The sequence below is a fragment of the Nyctereutes procyonoides genome, unplaced genomic scaffold, assembly GCF_905146905.1.
Source record: "Nyctereutes procyonoides isolate TBG_1078 unplaced genomic scaffold, NYPRO_anot_genome, whole genome shotgun sequence".
Taxonomy (NCBI): Eukaryota; Metazoa; Chordata; class Mammalia; order Carnivora; family Canidae; genus Nyctereutes; species Nyctereutes procyonoides.
Genome location: NW_026575160.1, coordinates 9,262,970 through 9,282,828, shown reverse-complemented (window position 1 = coordinate 9,282,828; position 19,859 = coordinate 9,262,970). Strand labels below are relative to the sequence as shown.

The window sequence follows — 19,859 nt, the reverse complement described above, 5'->3', positions numbered from 1 at the left end:
CTAATCTTACATCTGAAGGGACTAGGAAAAAAGAACAAAGTCCAAAGTCAGTAGAAGGAAATAAAGATCAGGTAGGAAATAAATAAAATAAAGACTTTAAAAATGGAAAAGAAAAAAAGGATCAGATTAGTGAATCTAAGAGCAGGTTCTTTGAAACAATAAACAAAAATGATAAATCTTTAGCCAGGTTCATCAAAGAAAAAAGAAAACTCAAAATCAGAAGTGAAAGAGGAAAAGTAACTAACACCACAGAAATATAAAGGACTAGAAGAGATTACTATGAGAAATAATACATGAACAAAGTGGGCAACCTGGAAGAAATGGAAAAATTCCTAGAAACATGCTACCTTCTAAGACTAAATCAAGAAGAAATACAAATCTGAACAGATCAATTACTAGTAACAACAACAACAAAAAAGCATCAGGAAAAAGAAAACAAAACCCAAACAGAAGTCCAGGACCAGGTAGCTTGACAGGTGAATTCTACCTAACATTTATTTTTTTTTCTACCAAACATTTAAAGAAGAGTTAATACTTTTCTAACTATTCTAAAAAAAAAAAAATCTGAGAGGAAGAAATATTTCCCAGTTCATTCTATGACCTCAGTATTCTGATAACAAAACCAGACAAAGACACAACAAAGAAAATTACAGAGCAATATCCTTGATGAACACAAGCGCAAAAATTCTCAAAATATTAGCAAACCAAATTCAACAACACACTGGAAGGATCGTTCACGATGGTCATCATGACCAAAGATGCATTAATGAAATAAAGGATAAAAATCTTATTATCATCTCAATAGATGCAGAAAAAGCAATCGACAAAATTCAACATCCACACATGATAAAACTCTCAACAAAGTAGGTTTAGAGGGAACACACCTCACATTAATATAAGCTACATATGACAAACCTGCAGCTACCATCATTCTCAAAAGTAAAAAGATGAAAGCCTTTCTCTTAAGATTAGCAACAATACAAGGATGTCCACTCTCACCACTTTTATTCAGCAGTTTAGCACCTGCCTTCAGGCCAGGGCGTGATCCTGGAGTCCTGGGATCCAGTCCCTCTGCCTATGTCTCTGCCTCTCTGTCTCTCATGAATAAATAAATAAAATCTTAAAAAAAAAAAGTATCTTTAGAATATTATACAAGAAACTCATTAAGGTAGAAACCTTTGGGGAGAGAAAGTGGAAGATTAAGGGAAGAGACAGCAGAGTAAGAAGAAAGGGAGTACATTTTTGCATGTGTTACACTTCCAAAAGAATGTCATGCTTTTAAAGAATAAATTTATCTTGAAAAATAAGCAGGTAAGGCATATGAAAATCCTGTAGATAGCTACTAAATTTCTATCACTAAAATTAGAAAATGCTACACATAGTAATAGAAGAATCAATCATTCAGTAGACCAGAACAGAACAGAGGACTAATTATAGGAATTAGAATACAACCCAGTATAGATTAACTAAATAACAAGTCTGAAAATGTATTCTACATTCTGGTATAATGACAGACTAGAAGCAAGACACACTGCATCTTGGATCAGTTCACCTTGGGGCACAGGTGCTCAGGTAAATTCCTCCAACTGCATCCCCTCCCCCCCCCCCCATGAACTTATTCCCTTCATTTCAACGAGGAGACAACAAAGGAGACAAATACTAAAGAGTCACAGTGGCACAGCGGAGAGCATGCTAGGCATGTGCTGGAATCTGTTCCACCTCTGGGGACAGTGTCATCTCAGGTAATTTGCTTGTTATCATCTGCCTGGGTGTCACTCTCAGGGTTATAGTGAGAATGAAGCAGGAATGTATGAAGGTTTAGCACGATTCCTGGCACCCAGCAATTGCTCAGTAAATATTAATGGACTCTAATTCACAGAGACTAAGTGGAGCCGAGATGTTACTTTCACAAATAGCCACCACCCTTGCTTAGTTATCTGGAGAATTTTATTTAATCAACTAATACCTCAAAATGTCAGCAAAGCTGCTGAGCTTAAAGTCACCAGATTTGCTGTTAAATACAAACAATTAATAAAGCAAATCTCTTAACAAGTTTGTTATTTTAATATATTGTGTCCACATTCATTTAATATCAAACTTGCTAAAAGACTAGAACATAATGATTCCAACAACTAAAAATAAACACAATTATGCAATGCGGTAGCGGTGCTAATTATCATTACAATGACAATCACATTACAATATATAAATGTATGAAATTAACAGGTTGTACACCTTAAATCTACACAATGTTGTATGTCAGATCAATTTCAATTAAAAAAATAAATAATCCAAGCCTCTCCACATAATTGTCTAACTCCCAAGAGTTCCATAGGAAGAAGTCAAGGAAAATACCTAAAGTGATCTTTCCATTCAAAAATAATTGAGAAGCCCAATAATTTTTTATGGATACGCCTGAGAAAATCCCTATGTTCTATAAATGGACCACAGAGGCACACCTCTTTTGCCATGGCAATAAAAGCTCAAAGCCTGATTATAGGCTTGAGATTGATTAAAAGAGAAAAACAAATACTAGCATATCCAAAAGCAAATTACTAGCAATTATTTCTTTAATTTACTGAACCATATTTAAACCATTATTATACCAAAATCATGATACACTCAACTGTTATGTTAGCACTAGCGTATATTCAATGGGGACCAGGGAACATACAGATGTATACACAGGGGGAGGAGAAGAGCAAGGGGTAGGCATGTGGTAAACCTATATGAATATACTAGGGTTGGAAGTAATTTGAGAAAATGTCTCATAAAAATTACCAACTGATTTCACCATAAAAATCAATAATGTATTCAGCTAAAAAGCACCAAATAAAAAGCTTATTAAGCTAAAAATACGTAATCATTCCAACATTCTGAAGCAACACTGATAACCATGACATGGTAAAAAAAAAAAAAAAAGCAAAGCTCTTCAACATAAGCAAATCAATTAAATGAACTTATAGTTAATTAGCATTTTAATTTTAAGAAAGGATCAAAGTCAAGGAGCTTCTAGATTCTACTCTAAAGTGAGATTAGCAGATAGGAGGATGAAGGAGCACTTCAAGGGCAGGTTATTGGGGTCTCCAACCTAGACACAGACATCAGAAGTAAGCCTGGGGGCACCTGAGTCGCACAATCGGTTGAGCCTCTGACTCTTGATTTCGGCTGGGGGCATGATCTTGGGGTTGTCAGACTTGTGTTGGGCTTTGCAATCAGCAAGTAGTCTGCTTGAGATTCTCTCTCTCTGCCCCTCCTCCTGCTTATGAATGCTCTCTCTCAAAAATAAATCTTTTTTTTTTTAATTTAAAGGAATAAGCCTTGCCTGTTTTACTTGTAAAATAAATGGGGCTTCAAAACAGTCAATACCAAAATACAAATACCAAGCAAATATGTATGAATGTCAAGAGCAAACGAAACTTCTATTCCTCCTTGACTGGGACTGTGCCAGGCTTTGGGCAGAGAGGATAAATTCAGGAGCTTTGGTGTTGCCAAGGTAGTGACATCAGCTAGACCTAGCCTCATTCTCCAACCCTGGCACTCTGAAAAACCGCCAGGTTTTCTAATCATGAGGAAATCCAGACTTTGCTACTCAAATGCACCTGAGGATCCCATGCATGCTGGGTCTCGCACTCCTCTGCCAAGCTGTGCAGGAGAGCTAAGCCAAGGCGCTGCAAGAGTTCTATTCCATCCAGATTCACTGAATGCCTGCCAAGTGTGAGACATCTTACCAGGCTCCGGAGATGAGCTCAGGCTATTTGTCACCAGGGCCCTAGGTTCCTCCTACTTTTCCATAAAACAGCAGGATACATCGTGGCTGTGTCTTCTCATAATTACTTTCACTTCCCAAAAGCTAACTACAGTTCAGAAGGATGAAGTTTGCTGACCTTGTCTTCAATAAGGCTAAGGTATTGCATCTGTGCATTACAACGAATCAATTATTTGACCAAATATAAACACAACAGTGAATAAATTCATATTCTGTATTAACAATGAAGATTAGAGCTAAATCCTTTTTTTTTTTTTTTTTTTTGTGGTACCTGGACTTTACCCTTCTTGGCCAAGAACTGAAAACAAAGCTATTTTTTATCCTAAAGCTGCAAGGATGCTCACAGGTATCTCTCCCCAGCTACTAACCTGCTGGGAGTGGCACAAAACAGAACCACCTAAGTCTGAAAGCTTCCCCTTATTTCCTTGAGACTGAAATTATGAGACTACGTATAGCACTATAGAATTAAAAAAAAACATGAGACAATATACATATTAATAATATATGTAGTGAATGGACAGAAACTAAATGTTCAAACAGACCAAAAAATTATCCAATGATTCCAGAAAAGGCTAAAATAAAACACACAAGTTACAGAGAAATCAGATAGTCATATGCAAATGAGTTAAGGTGAAAAGTTCCTTTCCAATACACATAAGCCAGAAACAAATCCAGACTGAGTCCCCTGTTGTTAAAAACAGTTCTAAATGTTCTAAACTTCTAAATGCAAAGGCCTAAGCTCCAGTCCCTGATCTACCACTAAGTAGGTAAGAGACTTCATAACCTTTCATCCTAGAGAGTCTGTACCAGATAGTACCTATTACCACTGTGACCTTTCATCTTTCCCAGCTTTAAAATTATAGGGTTCTATGAAATGAAAATGCAAAGGTACAGTGTTACCATATTATTGTAATCAGATGGGTCATAAGTGCTCTGTTTAAAAACTTCACGCAGTTCCATAAATTCTTCCATCATCTTGTTGATTTGTCCATTTAAAATCGCTCCTTTGGTACCACCAAATTCAAGTCTTTCCAGTTTTTCAAATTCCAATATGGTGACAAATATATCCTTTGTAAAAACACAATACAATAAAGATCATCCCACCATCTTGACCAGGACAACAGCATTTCAAAGTTGCAAAGAAAAAGCACTATCAGACATTCAAAATCAGTGAGTTAATGGATACTTACATGACAGAAAATTATAAATGATTTAAACGAACAAAGCTGGGGCAGCCCAGGTGGCTCAGCGGTTTAGCGCCGCCTTCAGCCCAGGGCCTGATCCTAGAGACCCAGGATCGAATCCCACATCGGGCTCCCTGCATGGAGCCTGCTTCTCTCTCTGCCTGTGTCTCTGCCTCTCTCTCTCTCTCTCTCTCTCTCTCTCTCTGTGTGTGTGTGTGTGTCTCATAAATAAATAAATATATAAAATCTTTAAAAAATAATAATAAAAATAATAAATGAACAAAGTTACTGCCTTTTTAAAAACCACATTCCCATTTTTCATGAGAATTTTCCAGCAGTACAGGTAATATGTACTTTGCCATAGCTAAACATATGACTCCCTAATTTTATGTCCTTCTAATCCTAAATCAGATTCCCAGGTAATACATACAACTTCGATTTGTAGACACTTACACTTTGCAGTGAAACACCTCCCTTTCTGAGAGGGGGTGTAAGACCTGTTAAAGAAGGAGGACCAGTTGCCCGTGGTTAGGTATTTAGCCGTCATATTTTAAGAGGCATTCAGACTGGTTAAGAGGATGAGAATTTTCGAAAAATGAAGCTCTAGTTTGGGATCAAATTCAACAAATTTTATATTAACAAGAATATTCAAACTTGAAAGAAGTTTAGAGAGTCCAAGGCACTGCTACTAGTTCTTGTTTAAAAACAACCATTGGCCAGTTGGCTCCATACAAATGTGTGTGTGAATGTGTGTACATGGGTGTATTCATTCAATGTTCGTTTTTTAAGTACCTGAAACACATTTATACACAAGCACATATTTCCATGTTCTTTTTTTTTTTTTTTATGAAGGGCTTTAGTAAGGCTATCTCCCCCTCTCTCATCCAAATAGGTTAAACTGTCTCATGAATGACACAGAAAACTACAAGATTTTTTCAACCCACCCACAATATGAATAAATTACAAGTCCATAAATTAATACCTTTATTTTCATGAAACGGTCCAGAAATTTGTCAAATCTACAAAACACCAGTTGAGAGTGGAAATCCCATAGTTTTAGCTCCTTATTTCCCATAAAATAGCTTGCCAATTCTTTTCTATAGTTGAAAAAAGACTTTTTGAAAGTCTTTAGGATATTAATAGCCACCTGAACCTTTTCCAGAGAGTCTTCAACTTCTCCTTTCAGAAGGGCTTCAGGTGAAAGGTAAGCTGTTGCCTAGGATTTAATGAAAGGAAACTGATTAAAACTATGTTTTAAAAAATGTTTAAAAAACATTTTTTAAATGTTTATGTTATGTTAAATGTTTCAATGAACATTTATTCATTGAAAATACCTGTTTCAATGAATGATTTTTTTTCAATGAATCGCTTTTTTTTTTAATATCTTATTTATTTATTTGAGAGGGAGCATGGAGGGAAGGGGCAGAGGGAGAGGGAGAAGCAGACTCCCTGCTGAGCAGGGATCCTGACACAGGGGTCAATCTCAAAACCCTGGGATTATAATCTGGGACAAATGCAGACACTTAACCAACTGAGCCACCCAAGTGCCGCTCAATGAATCATTATTTTTTTAAAGATTTTGTTAATTTGAGAGAGAAGTACAGGGAGAGGGAGAAAGGTGGAGTAACAGAGGGAAAGGGAGAGGGACAAGCATATCCCACACAGAGCACCAAGCCAAACACACGGCTCAATCTCAAGGACCTGTTATCATGACCTGAGTTGAAACCGGGCTCCCTGCATATGGAGCCTGCTTCTCCCTCTGCCTGTGTCTCTGCCACTCTCTTCTGTGTTTCTCATGAATAAATAAATAAAATCTTAAAATAAATACATTAATTAATAATAAATGATAAATGTTTAGAATTGGGATAGCAATGCTGTGAGACAAAAAGTAAATTCTAGAAATTCAGACACTTGGGTTTCAATGACATACTTGTATACAATGGGATAATCAACAGGAGACTCTACAATTTCCAAATTTATACTTTCTAGCAATGACTGTTTGCTAAGCTTTGCAGGTATGACAACTGTATAATCAGAATTTGCATGAGTATTCTCACTACAAATATTCTGCATAATTTTTCTTTCATGTAAAGAAATATACAACCCAGAAGGGGAAACTCTCTGAGACCAGAGACTTCAAAAATATGGTTACCTTACCTGGCAGCACTGGGTCGTTTGTAAAGATGAGAAAGAGCTAATATAGGTAAGTGTATCATGGCATTTTTTTTAGGTTGGCAAGCATCTCTCCTGGAAACATTATAGGACATAAAATCTAGTGGAAATAATGTCACATAAACTAGTTTTAAGTAGATAAAATGGAAAGGTAAGAAGAGTTTTTAAAAGATTCATAGAGGGGCACACGGCTGGCTTGGTCAGTAGAACATGTGACTCTTGATCTCAGGGTCAAGAGTTCAAGCCCCATGTCGGGCATGAAGACTACTTTAAAAAAAAAAAAAAAAGACTCACATAGCAGATTCATGTAGCAGTGGCCAAATTCTCACAGGACAGTCACCAAGTGACTTCACCTGGTGCCTTTCAGTCCTTCCCTATCCATACTTGTTAGGGAAATTCAGAATTTCCCTCTTTAAGGACCTCAAGAAAATATAAATTCTAAAGGTTCTTTTGTATACTATTTCTTCCTGATGTACCTTAAATTCATATAAATCATGGCCTTAAATTGTGAGCCTTGAATTTTTTGATTGCTGAGAAAGTTGTTACATATCTCAGTGGAGTATGTAGTGAAAGCCATTGAGTTCAACCCACCAGATGGAAGAATTTTCTTCCCTAAATGTAGATATATTATTCTCCTCCCATTAATGGCTACAGTTTTACATGTAATATAGACTGTGCCATCAATTTTAAATAAGAAAATCATGTTTAGTTTCTAAAATCCATACTGATTAGGATCCTTGGAGTTCAAGCTGTGGATTCCCAATCTGTACTCTTACTCTCCACTCAGACTGCATGGAAAATTAATTTGTGCATGTAATCCCTTAGCCATGTGTGTTATAAAGGAGTTCACATTTTGGTATGGGCTAGGGATTCCAGAGACCTTTATCTTTATTTATTCTTAATAATAAATGTGCCCTGTGTCCTTTTATAAAGCTTAAAAAAAAAAAAAAGACTATGGAGACAACTCAATTGCCTTCTCTGTTTCAGGAGACCCCTCTGACTCAATTACTCAATTATTCAATTACCTAACAACTTCCAGACAAGCCATCCTTTGCTCATTCTTACTCTTCCTGATGGATCTTCACACAAATGACACAATCACAACACTTAACCTCCCAAAGACAAGAATATAGTACTAAATACCCTAGGTCAGAAAATCCAATCTATAACCTTTCAATAAGGACCAGGATGTGGAAAAACAATCAGTCGGGGGCGGGAGACCTGGCTATGATCCAGTAAGGGACCACTAACAGCCTTTGTAATATTGGCTACATTATCTGAGAGCATCTCAGTTTCCTCATTTATGAAATGAGAGATGAATTAAGTGAAACTCAAAATCCCTTTTAGCTCTTTAACTCTGAATTCTTTTCTGCTTCCTATAGCAATCTCTGGAGCATACCCAACCATGAGCACTCTCTTCTCTCCTACTCGATGGTACCGGCACAAACCAACAAAAAAACCCCCACGGGATTTAGGATGAATTTGTCCCCACTCCAGGGGCCTTATACACTAAAATACTGCTAACCAATGTATTTAACAATAAGCCAATTAACCAATTATTAATTAATTTATCAGTGATACTATGTTAGTTGGACTTCTGTCTCCTGGCTGTTGCTTTTCTTTTTTTATGTGCTTTTATTGATTCTTCTTTCTGCTCAAACCTGACATCTCTTTTCCAAGCTCACCTCTCAGGCTTAAACTTTTCTTCATCTAGGATCTTGAACAACAATATCCACAAATGAGATACCAAGCCACAGAATGGACAGAACGGTTGTCCTAGAGTGGTAACGAGGTACACCAAACAGGGAGTGGAGTCAGATTACCAGAGAAAAGCTGCCAGTCATTTAAAAAAAAAAAAAAGACCCCATTATCAAAACTCCAGTATGCCATCACCTGAGGTGGCCAGATGATGAGATGATGCCTTTTTTTAAATCTGACTAAATGATTAGAAAACAAGAGAAAAGAAACACATTTACTTCAAAAACAAAAAGGATCTGAAACTGAAATGCCTAGAAGGATCAGCCATATCATGAAAATGAATGAAACCAACCAGGACCAGCAACAAATGGTGGAGACCACAGTCACCTAGACAGCACATGACCTTTCTGCGGGGGTACCTGAAGCTCTCGTAACTGACTCTGCCAATAGCAGTGGCGGAGCCAGTGTTGTGAGATCTCTGACTTTCCAGGGGAGGTTGCAATACTGAAATTTAAGTAAGACCACCTCCATTGAAGCAATATTTTTCTAAAATTTTAAAATACCACAGAAAGGGGCGCCTGGGTGGTTCAGATGGTGAAGCGTCTGCCTTTGACTCAGGTCATGATCTCCAGGTCCTGGGATCGAGCCCCACAGCAGGCTTCCTGTTCAGTGGGGAGTCAGCTTCTCCCTCTCCCTCTGCCTCTCCCCCTGCTTCTGCTCTCTCTCTCAAATGAATCAATAAAAAATCTTAAAAAAAAATACCACAGAAGATAAAAACATTGTACTGTGTATTAGCTAAATGCAGATGAGAGAATGCTAACTTATTACCTCTGATGTTTAACACAGCAAGGGTTCAAATGTTTCAATCATAAACACATTAAGGTCAATAGATTTATGGAACACAGAGTACATGAAGGCTGCATGGTGAAATTATAAAACACAAAAAATGTGTAACTACATAAATTGTGCAAGGTATAAAATCAACAAGCAACATAGTACCCCTGTATACCCAACGAATCACCCCACTTTTAAAATGGTAATGCTCAACACTGATGAGTTACAGTAAAACGTTTTACACATTGAAAAATAGCAATGTAAGTGATATAACCTTTTAAAGAAGAATTTGTAAATATCAAAAATTGTTCAAGAGTCATTAAAAGATTGTACCCTTTGATCAATATCAGAAATTTGTATTAAACCATTTATCCAAGTTAAGGAAAAAGGATTCTCATATAAAGTGGTCTTCTGTATGTTGTTTATAATAGAGGAGACTGGAAGCAAACTAACATCCAACAGTAAAATAATTTTTCAAGGAGCTAGTAAAATAAAAACATGTATGATAAAATGCATAAATGTGTAAGTTTTCAGAGAATGAAAGATTTTTAAAAGGCTCAATTTTATGGTGATACATGTGCAGGACTATTTCTATAATACATTTTATGCAATGAAAATATTTTACAATTATCATTGGTACACCACATATTACATTATAATTAAAAATCAAAACTGTTATTTTAAAATATGGAGCCTAGTACAATGGGTAATAAACTGCCACTTAAAAACTGAGTGACCACAAGAAGGCTATTTATCTTCTCTTGACCTCAAGGGATTTTTTTTTAATTATAAAATGGATCTACTAATATTATCTATGTCATAGCATTGGTAGAAAATTACATCTATAGTTTTTGAGTTTTTGTAAAGGCTTAGAAGAGTTCCTAGCAAGTAACAGGCACTGCACAGTGCTTGTTAATATAAGAAATAAACTAGACAGCAAATGACTGGGGAAGAGTTGGGAGAGTTCAGCTCTTCAGGGAACCCAGGTATGAAAGTTGGCCCATTACTGACTTTTGATTTCTCTCATGTTAGGGCATATTTATTATGAAGTCCACTTAAGAATCAAGGAAATCAGGTCATTACAACATTTGTACAAAAGCCAGAAACAGTAACTAAGCAACAAGGGAAGCTACATTATTTCCTTGGGAGCTTGGCAAACTGGCCACTGACATAGATCAGAAGCCAGGGATAATAGGTTTACAGGCTTACAGGACTTCTTATAAGCCACCTACTATAATAAATAACCACCTCTGGATTATACATTAGCAGGGCTTTGTAATAAGTTTTTACAAATCTCAAAATGAGATGAGTATCCTTTAAAAGAGATATAGAAGAAATTGTGAGTATAACTGTTGACTCTTCAATAGGGATCACGATCTTTAACATGGAGCTCCAAAGCTACTAGGACCCAGCACACTTGCTTAACAAAGAAAGAAATAGAACAAAGCCAGAGAGAGAATAAAATATAGCAAGGAACCAACCTATTATCTGTATCAATAGCTGCAACTAAAAATAAAAAAATAGCTGCAACTAGTTTGGAGGTAGCTTAGTACTAGCCTCGACTGAGCCTCCATTAAATGTCACACTGGGCATTCAACTTAGGATATCTCTTCATCCTCAAATAGTCCATGAACTGGACATTATCTTCACTTAAAGATACAAAAACTGAGGTTTGAAGAAGTAATTTAACTCCCCTTAAGTATTTCAATTAGAACTGAATCCAAGTTGTTCGGAGTCCAAAGTCCTTTTCCATATACTCCACCTCGTTAAAAGCAGAAAGAAACGCACACATCACTAACTCAATCTCCCAAACCAGAAACTGTAAACTCCAAGTTAGGAGATCTATTCCATAACCTGAATTTCACCCTAAATTCTCAGGGAAATCCAGCCAATAATGTTATTTTTCAACTCTCAGGTAATTCATCTAAAAAAATATCAGGGATTGGATTAAAACACATTTCCCAAACCACTGTTGTTTAGCCTGCAATGGTGTTCTCTTCACCACTTAGAACAGCAAGGTTCTGGGACCTGGGCAGCAGGAGCTATAAACTGTTTGCCTTGTCTACGAGCTGCCTGTCTTGTCTATGAGCACACTTTTAGGGTTCCAAATGCCCTCCAACTTAGCCCACTGTACTGTAAAGCATTTTTATGTTCTATGCGAGTTACAGTGTCAACACGCTTGGGAGGCATTAGTCTAGATCAGAGATGTAGGTCAATCACCCTCCTCTGAGCAAGTGACCCAAAACTGTCGCAACTATCCTATCTCCACTGCCACAATGATTGCTCCCGGAATGGAATTAGAACCCATTGGACCAGAACTAAGACAGAAGGACAGAGTCTTTCCAGGGAAGTTCCTCCACTAGAAGGATATTCATCTGCAGCAACTAAAAGCCATCTTACTTAACAAGTAATGACAATTAAGTCTAACACAATGACCAAAATGGAAGATGGCAGGGAGCTTCGAAATTATTATCTGAGACTTCTGAAACAGGCTATTCCAGAAGCTACTGCATTCTTAGACTTGCCAGTTCACATGAATTTATACTTTTTTTTTTTTTTTGCTTCAGTTTGTCAGTTGCAGCTGGAGGCGATCCACTTCTCATGGAAAGCATTCTTTTTTTTTTTTTAAGATTTTATTTATTTATTCATGAGAGACATAGAGAGAGAGAGAGAGAGAGAGAGAGAGAGAGAGAGGCAGAGACACAGGCAGAGGGAGAAGCAGGCTCCATGCAGGGAGCCCGATGTGGGACTCGATCCCGGGTCTCCTGGATCAGGCCTTGGGCTGAAGGCGGCGCTAAACTGCTGAGCCACCCGGGCTGCCCCTCATGGAAAGCATTCTTAACTCAAAGTCTAGGCCATATACAGATTCTGCTTCTCCAGCATTTGTCTCACAGAAACTCCTTAGGGGTTCCGGTATACACCCTGCTTATGGAGTTTGCCATGGCATGAACTATGTCTCCCCCAAAATTCACATGCTGAAGCCCTCACCACCAGTGTGATTATCTAGAAATAGGTCTTTAGGAGGTCATTAAGGTTAAATGAAGTCATAAGAACAGCACACTAATCTGATTCGACTGTGACTTTGTAAGAAGAAAAAAAGAGCTCTCTCCACACCATGTGAGGAGGACACAGAGAAAAAAGGCAGTTACGGCAAGCCAGGGGAAAAACCTCTCACCAGAACACGACCATACCAGAACCTTGATCTGAGCCCCAGTCTCTGAAATGGTGAGATAACGATTTCTGAAAATAAAGCCAACCGGTCTTCAGCTCAAGCAGACTAAGACACATCCTCAACTGAGAACCACTGGATTGATTATGTACCCTCCAAGTATCTTTTAGCTTTCAAATTATATAATATTCTCTGATTTTATAGATCCATGAAGAATTAAAGTTCATACAGAAGATTTAAGAAAACAGCCCCATTTCAAAAAAGCATTTTCCAAGTGAAGAATAGAGAGATATAAATAAGAGATTTTTAAAGATCAACTATGAATCAATTTTTAATACAATTGCACTATTTTTTTTAGAATTTTTTTTTCCAACCAGGTCTCTACTTTCCAAAAGTCTTCTCTCAGTGTTCCTGTGGAAACCAAAGGGAAAGCCACAAAGAAACCACTATGCCTATCTACTTTTTTTTTTATCTTTTATATTTTTTGGTGGGGAGGGATTGAGGGTGGGGTAGAGGGAGAATTTTAAGCAGGCTCCACGCCCAGTGCTGGAGCCCAACCAAGGCTCAATCCCATGACTCTGAGATCATGACCAGAGCCAAAATCAAGAGTCAGATGTCTAGCCAACTGAGTCACACAGGCACCCCACCTATCTGCCTTTTATTAGAAGTTGCCTTAAATCTCTTTGAAGAAAGGTAGGGTATTAAACAAATCCAGTAACAAACTGTCCTTTGAATGCACCAGACTGATTTCCACAGCTTCTCTGCCATGTAGAATAAAAAGCCACCTGGCCTTTGCTACCATTAAAGTCCTTTCTGAAAAGGAAAGGAAAATGGTGTTCTTACTGTAGACTAGTTTTATTTGTTCTTCATTGGTTTAATAAAACCTACCACATGGCAAGGATTCTTCTTCCCCCTTTTTTTTTTAAATATTACATACCTGGTCAATGAAGAGATTACAAAACTCTTGCAATAAAACTATAATCCGAGCAGGAGTATTATAAAACTTGGAATGACTCCAGATGAGGCAGATGGTATGAAATAATGGGGCGATTAGCACACGGATCTGCGGGAATTCCATCTCCTGGAGACACTGAACATGTCTTCTCAGGGGTCTCAAGTAAAGCTCTACATCCTGGGCTTCTAGGAGTGCTAAAAGGAAAGAAAACCACCATTAACGTGATGCAGTCTCTTTTTCTAAATTCACTTTACAAGTTCAAGAAAACAATGCAAAACAACATGGCTATACTTAAATGTGGTCCTCTTTCTTTTTATATGGCTTATTCCACAACTGAGCTATGAGTTTGGAAGGCTTTACATACAGTCCGTGTGTAGCAGCATTCGAGAGAGCCCTGGTGTAGTTAACCTACACAAGTAAACCGTGATGCAAGACTTGGTGGGAAAATACACCTTTAAGATCTAAAGAAATTTACTCAACTCCATGAAAGTGCAGGAATAAAACATGGCTGCAAAGTTGTAGTCACTTTATGATTGAGGTTACAAACTCATCACTAGAATGTTAATTCCTATTAGGTTCTTGGTATCAGCACAATTTCAGCATCTCATTCCAGTGTCCAATGAAAGTCACTCAGGCAATGACTGGGGAATTTTATATTATTCAAAATATAACTACTAAAATTGTTAAGGACAGGTGATAAATATTTTGAAACTAGAGCGAGGTGAAGGTTGTATGACATTGTGAATGTAATAAAGGTCACTCAACTCTACACTTCAAAATGGTTATCTTTATGTTAAATGAATTGTAGCTCAATCTTAAAAATCCTTAAGCAGGGTGAATAAGGAGTATTTTTCAAAAATGGTGTGTGTGTGTGTGTGTGTGTGTGTGTGTGTAGGAAAAATATATATGAAGAAAAATATTATTACTGTTTAATGTAATCCAAATTTTCTCTTGATTAAAATTGGTCATTTTAGGGACTCCTGGCTGGCTCAGTCAGTATAGCATGCAACTCAATCTCAGGAACATGAGTTCAAACCCCACATTGAATGTAGAGTTTCCTTAAAAAAAATTGGGGTGCCTGGGTGGCTCAATCGGGTAAGCTTCTGATTCTTGATTTCAGCTCAGATCATGATCTTGGGGTTGTGAAATCCACCCCCACTTCTGCCTCCGTGCTGGGTGACAAGTTTGAGATTCTCTCTTTCTCCCTCTGCCTCTCCCCCTCACCCTCCATCCTGCTCTCTCTTAAAAAAAAAAAAAAACAAAAAACAAAAAAAAAAAAAAAAACAAAAGAAAAAGAAAATTGGTCATTTAAATGTCCCCTAAATGGATCTCCATTAACTGCATTTTGCTCCTGAGACTACACATACCTTTGAGTAACTGAAAAAAGGCTTTACTTATGAAAGTAGGGAATGAAGTAAATTCTTATTTTCTGGTTTTACCCCAAAAGACTCCATCTAGCTGTGGGCGGAGTTAGGGGAGCAACACAAACAAACCTGGCAACTTTTTTGGGCTGTCAAGAGTCAGGAATGCACCCATTCATATTATCCCACTTAACATGGAACCAATTTATCTGTTCATCTAAACAATGAAGAGCTAGGAAGAAAGAGAGCATCCATGAACTCTTTTCTTCCCTGGTTGCACTCATGTTTTCAAATGATGTTAATTTCAAAATTAAATAATTGCATCTGATAAGGGCCTTTAAAATGTGGTAAACACATCTGGTGATTTCACAAGGCCTCAAGTGTGTCCTTGAGCAGTGTCCTTCCACCTCTAACTCAAAATGGCTCTGGGCCACTTGTTCCAGTGAAAGTGTTTTTATCTGAAACTCAAAGTCCATGTACTCCTGAGGCCCTGAGTACCCCCTAGGGTCTGTTCCTACAGAAGCTTTATCCACAGAAAATATTCATCTTATACTAACACAGAAAAAATCTGAGCAGCTTCTACTTACTGAGGACATGTTTACTATGTGCCCAGTGCTATGGACCCTGTATACTTTATCTTTAATCCAATGGTTCTCAGCCAGAAAAGATTTTGCCGCCAGGGGACATTTGGCAATGTGACCATCAAAAATGTCTCCAGACAACTGCGGGGGGGGGGGGGGGAGGGCTGGGAGGGGGCCAGGGATGCTGCCCAACATCCAGCAATGCATAGGGCAGATCCCAACAGCAAAGCATTATCCTGCCCAAAATGTCAATGGTGATAAAAACTGATAAGATTGAAAAAAGAATGATAAGGTTGAGAAATATTGCTCTAATCCTCAGAACAATTCTGCAAGGAAGGTGTTACTTTGCCAGTTTGGCCAATGAAAACCAGAGGCTCAGCAAATTGAAGACATACTGAGTGGATCTGGGACAGGAATCCTCGTCTGATAGAACTTCAAACCCAAATATTCCCCATCCCCCCATGATCCTTTCCCTACAGAACTCCTGGGGCAAACCCTGAGGAGATAACCTAACATTCAAGTGTATTTGATATATTTCCCAACCTTACAAATGATATATAGGAAGAAACTAAAATAATTTTCTAAAGTTAGAAACCAAAAAAGCTATACATCCTAATTAGATTACAATTTCATCATTTAAAACTGCAGTCTCAGGGTGCCTGGGTGGCTCATTGGTTGAGTGTCTGCCTTTGTCTCAGGTCATGATCCCAGGGCCCAGGGATCGAGTCCCACATCAGGCTTCCTGAGGGAGCCTGCTTCTCCCTCTGCCTATGTCTCTGCCTCTCTCTGTGTCTCTCTCATGAATAAATAAGCAAAATCTTAAAAAAAAAAAAATCCCTGCAGTCTCATATATGTGCCAATTTGCTTAAATAGGCTTCAAGGAACATGAGGAAAAATCAAGAAATGAGAGGGCTGTCACCCCTGGATGGAGCTGAAACTAGACAGCAAGGGGACAAGGAGACTTTTCACTGAATATCTTCTTGTAACTTCTGGTTTTTAACCATATCCAAGCATCTATTCACAATTCAGCAAACAAATCCTCCTCTCTGTATGTTTAATCCTCACCAAAACTTCAATGAAGACCTGGAGCTCTTTTGAGCTAAGTAAGTGGTAGATGCCAGACACCACAGATTCTATCAGAACGTAAGAGGACTAAGCGTAGCCACCCTGTTGACTAGGAAATCCCCACGTTGGGCTGCCACTCACCCCCCTGCAAAGGCCTTGCCCCTACACACACACACACACACACACACACACACACACACACACACACACACACATTCCCCTCAGAACTTCCATCTGGAGCCTGTTTGGTAGGTCCCTACAATTTATCCTGAAAATCATTTAATATAACTGGAGAATGAAGTACTGATGAAGATGAATTTATCCTTTGAAGAGCCAAGTGCCATCACTTCACGTACATGTTAATGACAGAAGGGTAGATGAGGCTGGGCAGGCAGGCAGGCAGGGGTGAGACCATGAAGGACACCAACTCCAGGCCAAAAAAAAACAAGTCTTACCATTTTTCACTGCTGTGAAAATGCCCTTTAAAGTTGGAAAATAGCTGCTTTGTTTAATTTTCAGGATCCTAACCATGTTGAGGACAACAGGAGCTCGAAGCTAAATTGAAAAAGAAAATGTAAGAGAAGCTGGATTAATGACTAAATAGATGCATTTGGTAATAAAATACTTAAGTTCTATTCCACTCATGCACATCACATATAGCGTTCAGTATACAATGACTTTATCTGCTTTCAGATTGAAAATAATTTTTAACAGCATTTTTTTTCCTTAAGCTTGAATATTATTTTACATTTATAGTTCTTGAGTTTTCAGAAAGCGTGTCAATTTACACATTATGTGAAAAATGTTAAATTTTCCATATAAAATTTCTTGCTATATTTCAGAAAATCTGAGAGACATGTGAACATGCAAATGAATGTCTTAGTTTTCAGAACATTAAATCAAGTAATATTTAAGGCAAACACCAGAAGAAGCAGTTAGCTCTTCCAAAGCTGCATCCCTCCACCAAGCAAAACCCTACTCCTTCCTAAATCAATTCAATCAACTAGATTAATTAAATTTTACCATCTTCAACATTTCCCTGGGGAACCTCCCTCTCTATGCCACAGTGTTTCTAATTATCAAATGCTGTCAAAATATTCTCAAAAAGGCAAAATTAGGGCAGCCCGGGTGGCTCAGCAGTTTAGTACCACCTTCAGCCCAGGGCGTAATCCTGGAGTCAAGGGATCGAGTCCCACGTCAGGCTCCCTGCATGGAGCCTGCTTCTCCCTCTGCCTGTGTCTGCCTCTCTTTCTCTCTCATGAATAAATAAAATCTTTAAAATTAAAAAAAAAAGGCAAAATTACCTTTAATCCCCATTCATTTTTACTTTTTTTTTGGGAGAGAGAAAGAGAGCAAGAGAGAGGACACAAGCTAGGGGGTAGATGGGATGGAAGGGGCAGAGGGAGAAAGACAGAATCCCAAGCAGGTTCCTCAGCCAGCTCCAAGCCCCATGTGGGGCTTGATCTCGGAGCCCTGAGATCATGACCTGAGCTGAAATCAAGAGTCAGATGTTTAACCAACTGAGCCACCCAGGTGCCCCAATCCTGATTCATTTTTAAAGTGCACACCATATAGACCTTTGGAACAAGGAATGAAAACAGACTATTAAGTCATCAAAGACCATATTTCAAACTTTTAAAGTGATTAGAAACCACTGCTCTAGAAACCAAATTCTACAACTGAGTTTGCAAAGTCAGTTTATAAGCAATTTGTAAGGCTGTCCACTTACTTGATCATAAACGCAGGAGAGATTATCTCTCCTCATCATCCAGAAATCCAGTTCAGTCTGAGGACCTGAATGAATACCATTCAGCAAAGGCTGCACTGAATCTTTTTCTACAATCTCCTGGATTTGATGTGACCATTTAATAACTACAGACTCAATTGCGTGGAGTAGTGTCCTTTCATTTACCTCTAGTGCACAAACTCTGTAATGATTAATAAAATAATTCAAAAATCAATGATCTCATCTAAAGAAGGACAGAACTTAGATTTTAAGAGGTTATTTTTTCCATGAACTAGTTTTCCAAATATAAATATTTCAAAATCAGATCCTTTATTTTTATCGTCTCTATTTTAGCTATGGCATAAACACTGTAAACATGATCATGGGCAGCCCGGGTGGCTCAGCGGTTTAGCGCCGCCTTTGGCCCAGGGCCTGATCCTGGACGACCTGGGATCCAGTCCCATGTCGGGCTCCCTGCTTGGAGCCTGCTTCTCCCTCTGTCTGTGTCTCTGCCTCTCTCTGTGTGTGTGTAAATTTATTTATTCTCTCTGTGTGTAAATTTATTTATTCTCTCATGAATAAATAAATAAAATCTTAAAAAAAATCATATCCTCAAACCATTATGGCCCAAAGAATACCGTTGACAACATGGCAATTGTTACAGCTTGCCTTTTAGGCAATCTGCTTGCAAGAAGTATACTTTGTAAGAAAATAATATACATGGTACTCTGCACAACATTTTAAAATATGATATAGTTTTTTTATTAAAGATTTTATTTAATTATTCATGAGAGACACAGAGAGAGGCAGAGACATAGACAGAGGAGAAGCAGGCTCCCTGCAGGGAGCCCAACATGGGACTCGATCTTAGGACCCTGGGATCATGCCCTGAGCCAAAGGCAGACGCTCAACCACTGAGCCACCCAGATGCCCCAATAAATGATATAATTCTAATAATTCTCTATCTTGCTAATAGTTCTGCAGCGATGATGTTAATTGGGTACGTGGGCCTTCCATTTTAATGTCCTTTATAAACCGTATCATTACATACTTGGTCTCAGAGTATGTCCGATCCAGGTCCATTTTCTCTGCAATCGTGGGAATTGGGAGAAGAGTTCTTCTCAACATTTTGCCCCGAAAAACATGCATTTTACTTTTCATAATTTCTATGTGGCGTTCCATGTCTTGTGAAATAAAACAGGACCAGAATTTATGGTTGTTCCTATTAGAAAGAATTGGCACTAAAATCTGCAGAAAGAGAAATATTTTTCAAAAGAAGTTAATTTACAGACAATGTACTCCTCCAAAGAGTTTCTTGTCACACAAAATTGGCCACAAAACCACT

The 19,859-nt window shown here is 38.1% G+C and overlaps 1 protein-coding gene across 1 annotated transcript in view; it reads right to left on the bottom strand.

Moving 5' to 3' along the window:
* The window catches only part of DNAH11 (dynein axonemal heavy chain 11), a 299,232-nt gene extending 279,590 nt beyond the window's left edge, over window positions 1-19,642 (bottom strand). Inside the window, exons 1-6 of the mRNA XM_055314731.1 lie at window positions 19,564-19,642; window positions 18,518-18,705; window positions 17,244-17,343; window positions 13,764-13,975; window positions 5,936-6,169; window positions 4,670-4,837 (exon numbers count right to left, since the gene is read on the bottom strand). Of these exons, the coding sequence (XP_055170706.1) occupies window positions 4,670-4,837; window positions 5,936-6,169; window positions 13,764-13,975; window positions 17,244-17,343; window positions 18,518-18,705; window positions 19,564-19,642 (981 nt within the window). The remainder of the gene's footprint in view (window positions 1-4,669; window positions 4,838-5,935; window positions 6,170-13,763; window positions 13,976-17,243; window positions 17,344-18,517; window positions 18,706-19,563) is intronic.
* Between the last annotated feature and the right edge of the window lie 217 nt (window positions 19,643-19,859).